The sequence below is a fragment of the Balaenoptera ricei genome, chromosome 10 (genome assembly GCF_028023285.1).
Source record: "Balaenoptera ricei isolate mBalRic1 chromosome 10, mBalRic1.hap2, whole genome shotgun sequence".
Classification (NCBI taxonomy): domain Eukaryota; kingdom Metazoa; phylum Chordata; class Mammalia; order Artiodactyla; family Balaenopteridae; genus Balaenoptera; species Balaenoptera ricei.
Genome location: NC_082648.1, coordinates 80,901,912 through 80,913,976, shown reverse-complemented (window position 1 = coordinate 80,913,976; position 12,065 = coordinate 80,901,912). Strand labels below are relative to the sequence as shown.

The window sequence follows — 12,065 nt, the reverse complement described above, 5'->3', positions numbered from 1 at the left end:
CACCTGTACACCCTGCATTGGAAGGCAAAGTCTTAACCACTGGACAGCCAGGGAAGTCCCTGTTCTGTGGTTATTAATCAAAATGTTTAATTCCAAAAAGTTAATATACGTTGTTATATATTTTTTTACTGAAATCAAGATAATAAAATCATTCATTTTTTAAATTAAACTTTGCCCTAAACTTTAGGCACTCTTAGATACTGGGGTGAGGGGGTGGAGGGGAAGGGGGGTGGGGATTTCTGCTCTTAAGCTGTCATAACATCAGCCATCTATAGCCTTACATATTATGGAAGCATCAGTGTTTATTTTTAGTCAAAGCAGTTAGTAATGGAGAAGACCTATCAGATGATTTGGTTTTACCTCTCAGCACAGAGGGTCACACTTGATAAACCTGATTTTTGTTGAAGTCAGATAAGTTTGTTTCAGACTCTGTGTTATTTCTTGGCTTTTATGTTCTGTCACCCTGGCTCTGCACAGACTTAAAATAATTATGCGGGCTTCCCTGGTGGCGCAGTGGTTAAGAATCCCCCTGCCAATGCAGGGGACACGGGTTCGAGCCCTGGTCTGGGAAGATCCCACATGCCGCGGAACAACTAAGCCTGTGCACCACAACTGAGCCTGCGCTCTAGAGCCCACGTGCCACAACTACTGAAGCCCGCGTGCCTAGAGCCTGTGCTCCACAACAAGAGAAGCCACCGCATTGAGAAGCCCACACACCACAATGAAGAGTAGCCCCCACTCGCCACAACCAGAGAAAGCCCGTGTGCAGCAACGAAGACCCAACGCAGCCAAGAATAAAATAAAGTAAAAATAAATTAAAAATTAATAATAATAATTATGCAAGATCCTGCATTTGGAAAACGTAAAAACATGACATGAATATATGAGTCTTGCTTTATTAGAGGATGAAAATGCCTGTGTAGGGCTGATTCCCAAGTTGTGCCATGTTTCCTGAAAGAAGTAGAGAGAAAACTTGCTTATTTTAGGGGTAGTTCTGAGGAAAATCATGTGAGTAGGGGGTAGAGAAAATTCCACATGTACTGCATAATTGAGAAGATGACCTGAAAATAAGAAGAGGAATGGTTTTTAAATTGTTTTTTGTTGATTTGATGCATGGTTTTCAACCTGACACTGGAATCTGCAATTGAAGGGAATTGAAGTAAAAGGGTAAAAAGTTTTCTGGGGAAACTAAATAGAAACAATTTTCCAGTGAAAATTGTAAACCTATTTTATATACTTGGCATATTGTAATACATAACTTATTTTTACATTTTTTTGCTAATTTTTCCATGTAATGTTGTTCATCCTTCAAGTTTTCCTTGGTAGTTTTTCCCACTCATTCTGTGATAAATATGAAAGCAGGACTTCCCTGGTGGCGCAGTGGTTAAGAATCTGCCTGCCAATGCAAGGGACACGGGTTCGAGCCCTGGTCCGGGAAGATCCCACATGCCGCGGAGCAACTAAGCCCGTGCGCCACAACTACTGAGCCTGCGCTCTAGAGCCCGCGAGCCACAACTACTCAGCCTGTGTGCCACAATTACTGAAGCCCGTGCACCTAGAGCCTATGCTCCACAACAGGAGAAGCCACCACAATGAGAAGCCAGTGCACCACAACGAAGTGTAGCCCCTGCTCACCGCAATGAAGACCCAATGCAGCCAAAAATAAATATAAATAAATTTATTAAAAAAAAAATATGAAAGCAGCCAAAGGAAACACGTAATCACCAAGTCATAATGAGACAGCATTTGCAAAAGAATTTTGACAACCTGAGGACTAGCAGGTTCTGTTCAGTTTGGTCCAGGAGTAGAAAGAAGAGGTGGAGAGAGATGACACAAGTTTAGATTTATGTGTTGTGACTTGGAAATGAGAAAGAAACTTTGAAGGTGAGAATACTGGAATGAACTTCTTTCTTCACATTTGGGAGGAATTACATGCAGTATTCTTTGTTTACGGGGCTCAGAATAAAATCACAGGCAAGAGAGGAAAAAGATAACTGGATTTGTCAACAACTGAGAACAGGCTTCAGTGCTTTGAACGCATTCTTCAGTTAACTTTGCTCCCCTTTTCCTTTCTGTGCCATCCTTGGCCTTTTTCCTCCCCTTGCTGGACTCTTTAATTTAATAGAGTTTCACAAGGATGTTTCGGTGGTGAACCCTGGCAGCTTTTATGCCTGGCTTGGCACTGTGCAGGTTTTATGTTCCTAAAAACTCTTCGAGGAAATGGATTGAGTATTTTTTAAAAGACAATTTCTTTTGAAAATGAGATCATCCTTGATGTGACATCTTACCTGAAAGAGAAATTTGATGTACTTCCAGTATAAGATGTGCTGTTTATATATAGAAAATAACATAAGTAATTTTGGGGACTTCCCTGGTGGCGCAGTGGTTGGGAATCCGCCTGGCAGTGCGGGGGACATTGGTTCGATCCCTGGTCTGGGAAGATCCCACATTGCCACAGAGCAGCTAAGCCTGCATGCCACAACTACTGAGCCCACATGCCGCAACTACTAAAGCCCGCGCACCTAGAACCCGCGCTCTGCAACAAGAGAAGCCACTGCAATGAGAGGCCCGTGCACCGCAACGAAGAGTAGCCCCCCTCACTGCAACTAGAGAAAGCCCGCGTGCAGCAGGGAAGACCCAATGCAGCCAAAAATAAATAAAATTAAATCTTTTTAAAAAGAAAATAACATAAGTAATTTTTTTATAAAGTGATGGCAGTAAATAATCATCACTCCAAATGCAAGGGTCCTTGGCATGTGGAATTGAAGGAACAGTTGCCTAATGAGTAGAAATTTACTTCTGGCTTTACTTGTCTCTGTTTTTATCCCCGTGTACTTGGAAAAAAAAAATTATTTTCTAGAAACCAGGCTTCTTCCCTGTTAGAAGCAAATCTGACTTGGAAAGGATGGGCTGGGAGGGAGAGCCTGGTTTTGACTCTTTCTGGTTGTTGTTGCAGCTTACTGTCCTCTACTTCAGTTATCAAATTATGTAACAACTAGGCAGGAAAGTGAGGAGGAAACACTATGTCCTGTTCCTTTAACCCTAAAAGTAGACTGTATTAGGATTTATCTTCTGACAGTGGGAAGGAAGTGTAAGGAATGGAGGAGCGGCATAGGTAAGGAATCTGTTTCATTATCAGGAATCTAAAATTATTAGATGGCTTTGAAAGCGGTTCACGGTTATATGGGAAAATAGATTAATCAACAGGTTTTTTCTGTTTAATCATTCAGAGGTGAACATGTATGTGGATACTAGGTACCGTCTTTCCTGATTTTGCTGCTGATCCCATTATCTTTCCTTTAAAATCAGATCCTTTGTTGACATTTCTGTTTCTATTGATGTCACCCTCATTTTGCTGGTGACTGTTCACGAAACCTCGAAGGAAGACTCGAGTTTCTCCCCCTCCTCTTTACCCTAGCTCTGGTGATTTTTCTTCTTCTTACATACAGCCCTTCCTCTCAATTCCTGATGTAGCCACCCTGGCTCAGGCTGCCTGCACTATTGAAATTAACTCCTAGATCTTCCTCCACTTCTGTCACTGTGCCTACCTCCATTTCACCCTTAGTTCATTGGTTTTGGGTTACAAGAATAATACTCCTAAGACCCCATTTTGCTGTACTCACTTTCCTCCCTCCTAAGCTTCAGAAATCATAATTGGTTTCTACTGTTTACCATTCAGGTATGGGGGGAGCTCCTTTAGCTTCGACTTAAGCTGTGAGATCATCAAGGTGATCTCACTGATGCTAATAAACAAGGATATCCTTTCCTCTGGTTGGTGGGGGTGGGGGGGAAGGTGCTGTGCTTACAAAGCTTGACTGACCGAAGAGGTGCCCTTCTCTTCTCTGTTGGCACTAACAAGAAAGAAGTATGGTAGTGACAAGCTTGGAGGTATAGTAAGGAAATCTTTGAGGTCTACTGGAAGATTTGAGTCTCCTCGTTGAAGGCCTACAAAATGAGTATAAACTTCTTAGCTATTGTTCATGCTCTTTGACAGCCTGGCACCTGTTGTCTTCTCCAAGCTTGTTTTCTGTTAATTACTTACAGGAGATTCCACTTGTAGCCAAAATGTTTTTTTTGTTTGTTTTGTGAATACCAACATTCCCACTTCTACACCATTGATTATGATGTCCAGATGTCCCTTCTCCTTTAAACCATACAGTTTTTCCAGTATTCCCCCCAAACCTTTCTTTGTGATCACCACTACCATATATACTATTGGAAGTTCTGAAATTTAATACACCTTGGTTTCTAATATCATTTTGTTCATTCAGTAAAAATTTGTTGAGTGCCTATTACATATCAAGTAGTATGCTGGGGATTCAACTGAAAAAGAGAATTTCCTTGTCCTTGGGAGTTCACATTTTCATGAGAGAAACAAATATACCACTGAGTAAGATCACGTAGGATTGAGAAAAGCCAGGTAAACTAATTTGTGATAGGGAGGGGGCAGTCAGGGAAGGTTTTCTGTAGGTAAGCAATTTTCAGAACTAAAATCTCCCACAGTTTTATGGCGGTATGTTTTGATCCATGTTTTTAATATTTAAAGCTTATTTATTTATTTATTTGTCCCCTTGTTCTTAACTGTTAACTTTTGTAAACATTTATATCCCTAAATGGATGTGGCAACTAACTGGTTACTATCTTCTTAATCATAGCTCTCTGAATGTTGATCTAGGAAACACCTCTGAGTGCTCTTTAGACAAAATAAACCTACATTTCCTCACAGGTGCCACAGCCCTATTACTGATTATTTGAAATTTTTACACTGTTGAGTCCAAAAGAGCTCACAGATGGGCTGATCCAAAAAATCAAATTACTGGGGTTTTGTTGCAACCAGATTCTGATTCAGTGGGGTGGGGCAGGGACTGAGGTTTTATTTTTCTAAAAAGCTTCCTGGTAATGCTGAAGCTGCTAATAGATTGAATATGTTTTGAGTAGCAGAGTTTCAGAGTATCTCTTTAGAGTTGAAGAGATAAAGAATTAAGATAAAAACAGGTTGAAGGTATATTTTCTTCTATTTATATGGATGGATCCTGCAGTCTGTACATCCTAACTCTCATTTACTGTCAGTCATCTAAATCAACTAATTTCCCAGCTGGGTTGGGCTCCTATCCCTGCACCCAGAGACAAGTGAATCTTGCCAGTGATTTGACTAGAAAGCTTCTGTTCTCCACCCCCCACCCCACCCCAGGGGTGAGTCTTCTCCATGTCATGGGGAGCTATGATAAGATATGCACCCACCTAATTGAAGCTGTGATATGATTCCCTGAGTTCCCCAGCCACTGAGTAATAGGAAACCCCATCTTTAGCAGAAGGAAGTGTTCCTTTTGGCATTCTGCCTCCATCCAACTGGTTTGTGTAACTGTCGGGCTCCAGGAATGACTTCTGAGGCAAGTCTGTATCCTACAATGTGTAATCAGGAACTGGAAGAAAATTTATCTTCAGCTTTTAAGATTCCCAGTAGAAATTCTCATAACTTGTAGGAAGCTTGGCAGTTGAGTGACCTGCCCATGACCTGGGAAAGGAACCTGCCAGAGTGAAATGCAACTGTCTCTTTATTCTGCCTGAGTATTTCCCCTGACGATTTTCTATGGATCTTTTCCTGACTCTTCTATTCTGCAGGTATTCTTTCTTTCTTTATTTTTGGCTGCATTGGGTCTTTGTTGCTGCGAACAGGCTTTCTCTAGTTGCGGCGAGCAGGGGCTACTCTTCGTTGCGGTGCACGGGCTTCTCATTGCGGTGGCTTCTCTTGTTGTGGAGCACAGGCTCTAGGTGCGTGGGCTTCAGCAGTTGTGGCACGTGGGCTCAGTAGTTGTGGCTCACGGGCTCTAGAGTGCAGGCTCAGTAGTTGTGGCACATGGGCTTCATTGCTCCGCAGCATGTGGGATCTTCCCAGCCCAGGGCTCAAACCTGTGTCCCCTGCATTGGCAGGCGGATTATTAACCACAGCGCCACCAGGGAAGTCCTCTGCAGGTATTCTTGTTGACTGCAGACAGGAAAGCAGTTGCTACAGGCAATTTGTTCCTGACCCTTTACAACTAAATCTAGAAAGAATTATTTCTGTTGCCTTTCTTGGGAACTTTCCTATGGAATTTCCCCCCACAGATTGGACTGCAACAGTGGCTTTTAGATTCAAGAGATCTAAAAAATGTTAGATCTGAGAAATGTTGTTGATGACAGGCTGGTGAGAAGCAGTTGGTAAATGGCCTGGTACAGGGGTTTTCAAACTTTAGCCTGTATCCCTTAGGGGTCCTGCACCTCTAGGGTTTCTGATTTAGCCGGTCTGGAGTAAGCTGGAGAATTTGTGCCCATCCTCATTCCTTCCCATGTCTTGTGATGTGGTTACATGAAAAGCAATTGGCGATAACCAGAGAGGTGGGCACATGTCCACAATAGTACATTGTGATCATCATCATTACCTCCCAGTCCTTGTAGATTTGTTACTTGCTTTTTAAAAAAAAACAAAAGCAAACCACTGAGGCCCAAAGAAACAGCACCTCTTCTAATGTTGGAACGTGAACATGGTTGGTAACCCAGCTCACCTCCTGTGAGGCTTTTTGGTTTGTGCTAGTAGAGACCTGATTGTCTAGAGTTAAGGGATAGGATGGGGGCAGCTGGGAAACTTGCTCCTTACCCACCTTCCTATCACAGAAATACATGTTGGTTTTTTTTAATTTTTAAAATTTATATAATTTTTGGCTTCCCTGGTGGCACAGTGGTTGAGAATCTGCCTGCTAATGCAGGGGACACGGGTTCGAGCCCTGGTCTGGGAAGATCCCATATGCTGCGGAGCAACTAGGCCCATGAGCCACAACTACTGAGCCTGCGCATCTGGAGCCTGTGCTCCGCAACAGGAGAGGCCACGATAGAGGCCCACGCACCGCCATGAAGAGTGGCCCCCGCTTGCCGCAACTAGAGAAAGCCCTCGCACAGAAACGAAGACCCAACACAGCCAAAAATAAATAAATAAATAAATAATTTTTAAAAAATTATATAATTTTTAAAGGTCACTTTCCATCTACAGTTGCTACAAAACATTTGGCTATATTCCCCATGTTGTATAATACGTTTGAGTCTATCTTACACCCAATATATTGTACCTGCCCCCTGCCACTAGTAACCACTAGTTTGTTCTCTGTATCTGTGAGTCTGCTTCTTTTATGTTACATTCACTAGTTTTTTGTAAAAATACATGTTTTTCAAGATGATCCATTTTAAACCCAAAAGTAATTTGGGTTTTTGACAACTGAGATAGGGAAAGGGAAGGGAGAGTTTTGTTGATCTGACTCTTTTCATCCCTCCAAATCCCTTAGGTGTGCCTTGCTTACATCACACAATTTGTTTTTGGTAGCATTCCTTGTTCTCAAAGGTGACTAATGAGATGCTTTCTATTGCAGCAGTTCTGGAGCATCCCAGGAGGGACACAATGATTTGGACCTTCCTCTTAGTGACCTTCCTTCAGATGAAGAGGAAGTCATCAACAGTTCTGATGAAGACAATGTCAGCTCTGCTTCTAGTAAAGGGGAGCCTGACCTGCTGGAAGATAAACAAGTATGTTGTTGGTATTTAAATATTTCTACTTTTGTGTTTATTGGCCTCTCAGGACACTCAGAAGTAATATTTATTAACATGATAGGCATAAAATCCCTGCTTAGTTTTTTAGTTTAGTTTAGTTTTTAGTTTAGTTTTAGTTTTTTTAAACTTATAAAACCTCTTTCTAGTTCAAATTTAATTCCTGCTATAATGTGGTGCCTGAGATGTTTTCATATTTCCAAGAATGTATCGCTTCGAGATTATTTAGTAATTTTTGAGAAATTATTTTTGGTAATGTCCATTGGTTTTCTTTTGAAAACAAAAACCCCTTTTAGGATTGCTCCTTGAACTGCCGGTGATTCTACTGGAAAGAAAGGCATTAGATGCATTTCAGACTCATTCAAATCTTTTTAGGGATAGAATAAAGATTGCTGTCAGCAGTACATCAGGATTTGCTTTGAAATAATCCAGTATGTGTGTGTTTTCTGTATACATGAAGCAGGATTGTCCATGTACTGGTAATTATTTAAGATGTGTCACAGATACATGGGGGTTCATTATATTGTTTCTCTAGTTTGATATGAGTATCTATTTCATTTTAAATTATAATTCTTTGAATAAATAAATAATTACAATGGAAAAAATTAGTATATCAGCAATATCCCCAGAATGTGTTAAAAATGTTACAGGAGGATGGAATTTGAAAGGATTCATATAGCAAGCATATCAAGCCATAGAGAAAATCCATGTCACTTAACTCCTATGTCATAATTATCAAACCATTATGCTTCCTGCTTAATATATTTTTGCTTTGTTTAAACTCATTTTCAGCCTTAAATGAAGGGCACATGTTGTGTAATTGTCTAGTTTTAAATTCTAGTGCCACCACCTATGGTCTGAGTAACCTTGGGCAAATTATTTAACCTCTTTAGGCTAAAGAGCCCCATGTTATGAAGAAAAAGATAGTACTTATTTTGGGAAAAGGGGAAAAACATAGTACTTATCTCATAGAATTGTGACAACTAAATTAGTTGATGTGTGTACAGTCTTGGAATACTGTCTAGCACATGGTAAGAACTCAATGACTTTTTGTTATTTATTACTTGCAAGACTTCATCTCTATGCTGTAAAGTATTGGATCGTGGAGTTGGGAGTAACCACTAGTTTCTTTTGGGGGGTGATGAAAATGTTCTAAAGTTAGATTGCGGTGATGGTTGCACAACCCTGAATATATTAAAAACCATTGAATTATACACTTTAAAAGTGCAAAAATATATTGTATGGAATGCAAATTATATCTCAATAAAGTTGTTAAAGAAAATTAAAAATCCTGATAAAGGGGAAATGATAGTGCTAAGTGGAAGATTAGTACAGAGTCATGCATATCATGTAGTCCTATGTACATCAGCCCAGGATGGGCCACAAATGTGGCTTTAGCCAACTAATAACTCAAGGAAAGAAGGTGATAGCAGTTTCTAAAAGAAGAAGTCTTTGGTGTAGAAGCATAGGAAGAGACCTTCTTTTATAACTTCTTTGATTTTCAATTTCTCAATTTATACAATGGGACAATAATGTCGTTCTGAGGCTCAAACAGGATAATAGTTGCCAAAACATTTCGTAAGTCAAGAAAGTTTATGCACATTAAACATGTATAGGGCTTCCCTGGTGGTGCAGTGGTTAAGAATCTGCCTGCCAATGCAGGGGGCACGGGTTCGAGCCCTGGTCCGGGAAGATCCCACATGCCACAGAGCAACTAAGCCCGTGTGCTCTAGAGCCCACAAGCCACAACTACTGAGCCTGCGTGCCACAACTACTGAAGCCTGTGCACCCTAGAGCCCATGCTCAGCAACAAGAGAAGCCACCGCAATGAGAAGCCTGCACACCACAACCAAGAGTAGCCCCCGCTCGCCGCAACTAGAGAAAGCCCTTGCACAGCAACGAAGGCCCAATGCAGGCAAAAATAAATAAATAAAATAAATAAATTTAAAAAAAAAATGTATAATATACTTCTATAATTGTGTTTGTGGTAGGTTGTATTAGTTTCCTAGGGAAGTCGTCACAAAGTACCACAAACCGAGTGGCTTGAAAACAGAAATTTATTGTTTAACAGTTCTGGAGGTCAGAATTCCAAAATCAACATGTTGGCAAGGCCATGCTCTCTCTGAAACCTGTAAGGGAGAATCTTTTCTTTCTTCTTCCTTGTGGTTTGCCGGCAATCCTTGGAGTTCCTTGGCTTATAGCTACAGCACTTCAAACTCTGCCTCCATCGTCACATGGTGTGCTCCCTTCATGTGTGTGTGGCTGTGTCTCCTCTTCTTATAAGGACAACAATCAGATTAGATTAGGTACCCACCATAATCCAATATGACCTCATTTTAACTTACTGATTACATCTGAAACAACCCTGTTTCCAAATAAGGTCACATTCTGAGGTCCTGGGGGTTAGGACTTGAACATTTATTTTGGAGGGACATAGTTCAAACCATAACAGGTACCATATTCCATGGACATATAATGGGCATATCACTGATACGTGTCTAGATGCCAGTAACATTCCCTCATGAAAGTGCCAGACTCAGTCTTAGTAGGAGGAGAAAAGAAAGAACATGTGCCGCTGTGCCCTTGTCTTAACTTTGTGAAGGAAAAGCAAGCTGATGTTCAAAAAGTTACTCCTGGAAAGATAAAAGTACCACCATTAAAGGAAGAAAATTACCGCTGCACCACACCTGTGTGCCTGTGCTTATCTATGTGCAGGTTATTACATTTAATCTTCAAAATCATCCTAGGATATAGATCTAACATATGTACTGTTTTTCTCCTTTTCACATGAAGAAAAGGAGTTTTAAAAACAGGTTAAGTAACTTGCCTTGGAACCTCCTGAACTGAGGTTTTTAACCAAAATCTGTCTCTGCTAATAACTTGGTATAAGCCCCAGAATCTGAATGATTTTTTTTGTTTGTTTTTAAATATTTATTTATTTGGCTGCGCTGGGTCTTAGTTGCAGCACGCAGGATCTTTAGTTGAGGCATGCGGGAACTTTAGTTGTGGCGCGTGGGATCTTTTAGTTGCACCCTGCGGGATCTTTAGTTGCAGCCTGAGGGATCTTTAGTTGTGGCATGCAGGCTCCTAGTTGCGGCATGCAGGATCTAGTTCCCTGACCAGGAATCGAACCCGGGCCCCCTGCATTGGGAGCATGGAGTCTTAGCCACTGGACCACCAGGGAAGTCCCCAGAAACTGACTGATGTTGATGGAACATATTTGGGGTGGGGGTGAATAGCCATGCTAATTTTTTTTTTTTCCTCCAAGTTTTTAATTTTATATTTTTTGATCTTTACTTTCAGTGCTTAATAAATGATCGTTTAAAAATGAGATCTATTCATTCTGCTTCATTGTGGTTAGAATATTCACCACTGTTCACCCCTCCTAAATATTGACTTCCCTGCCTTTTTTACCCCCAAATTTTCTTTGTAAAATAGCTCATCTGATATATACCCTCACGAAGAGAGGCGAAAACCTAAGAGAATATTGTTTTTTAAAAGTTAATCATGTGTCACCTCATTTTGGGGATAATTTGATGATAAGGAGATGTTTCTCAGGCAGATATGGTTGTTCAGTTTTTTGCTTTTTAGTAGAACTCTTGAGTAATATAGCAGAGGCCTTTTATGAATTCTGTTTAAAACTAATGGATAAATTTCACTGAATTTTACTTGTAGTGAACAAATATGAAAAGAAGAGAACAGAGTTAAGAATTTACAAAGCTGGGTCTGGGCTGTTATCAGGAGATCGGAACATAAAACTGGATTTCAGATCAAAGGTTCTGTTTTGGAATTTGTTTGAATTATTTTATGGCCTTGACAAAGTAATTTCATTTGTGGCCCATGTTTCAACTTCCATGACTGTATACTTTGGGTAGATGCATTTATTTAACAGGCAGTCTCCTTTGAAATGCGTTGTAATTTAAGTGAGGACTTTCATTAACTGAGAAGTTAAGATACCAAATAAGGCCTCTCTCTCGCAGTTTTACATCATTGTTTGACTTGGGTCGGAATCGTTCTTACAAGTTGAAGTTAATATAGAGCTTTTTATTTTGTTTTGGTTTTTGGTTATCTTTGACTTTCTGTCTATTTTGAAAATGGTTGTAATCCACTGAATCATTTTCTGATAGTGACTGTCCCTCTCTAGCTCTGTAGTCTTCCTACTTTAAAAGGTAAAGTAGACAATAGAATACACAGACTCCTAGAATTTTAGAATTGCAAAAGGCCTTAATCGTCTAGTCCAACACCCTACTCTTTTACATGATGAAATAGCTATAATGAGCTTTTTGTTTGTTTCAGTTTACATATTCATGTTACTCAACACATATTCAAAAGCAATGTGCTCTGGTCTTAGATTCTGAGAAGGTGGCAGCCACCCTTGTACACTTGCTTATTCAGGCATCTTAAGTGCATAATGAACCAGGCTCTGCGGTCTGCACAGAAGGGGGCAAGGGTGAATAAGATTACAGACTAGAGAGAATTCAGACGTGTCAGCA

The 12,065-nt window shown here is 40.5% G+C and overlaps 1 protein-coding gene across 4 annotated transcripts in view; it reads left to right on the top strand.

Moving 5' to 3' along the window:
- The window catches only part of FGD6 (FYVE, RhoGEF and PH domain containing 6), a 108,866-nt gene that overhangs the window by 31,218 nt on the left and 65,583 nt on the right, over window positions 1–12,065 (top strand). For 3 of the 4 annotated variants that reach the window (XR_009505431.1, XM_059936685.1, XM_059936682.1), the window contains exon 3: window positions 7,398–7,551. Coding sequence is in view for 3 of the 4 variants with exons in the window: in XM_059936685.1 (XP_059792668.1) it covers window positions 7,398–7,551 (154 nt within the window). In the remaining variant the exon portion in view is untranslated. The remainder of the gene's footprint in view (window positions 1–7,397; window positions 7,552–12,065) is intronic. The other variant, XM_059936683.1, reaches the window with a different exon arrangement.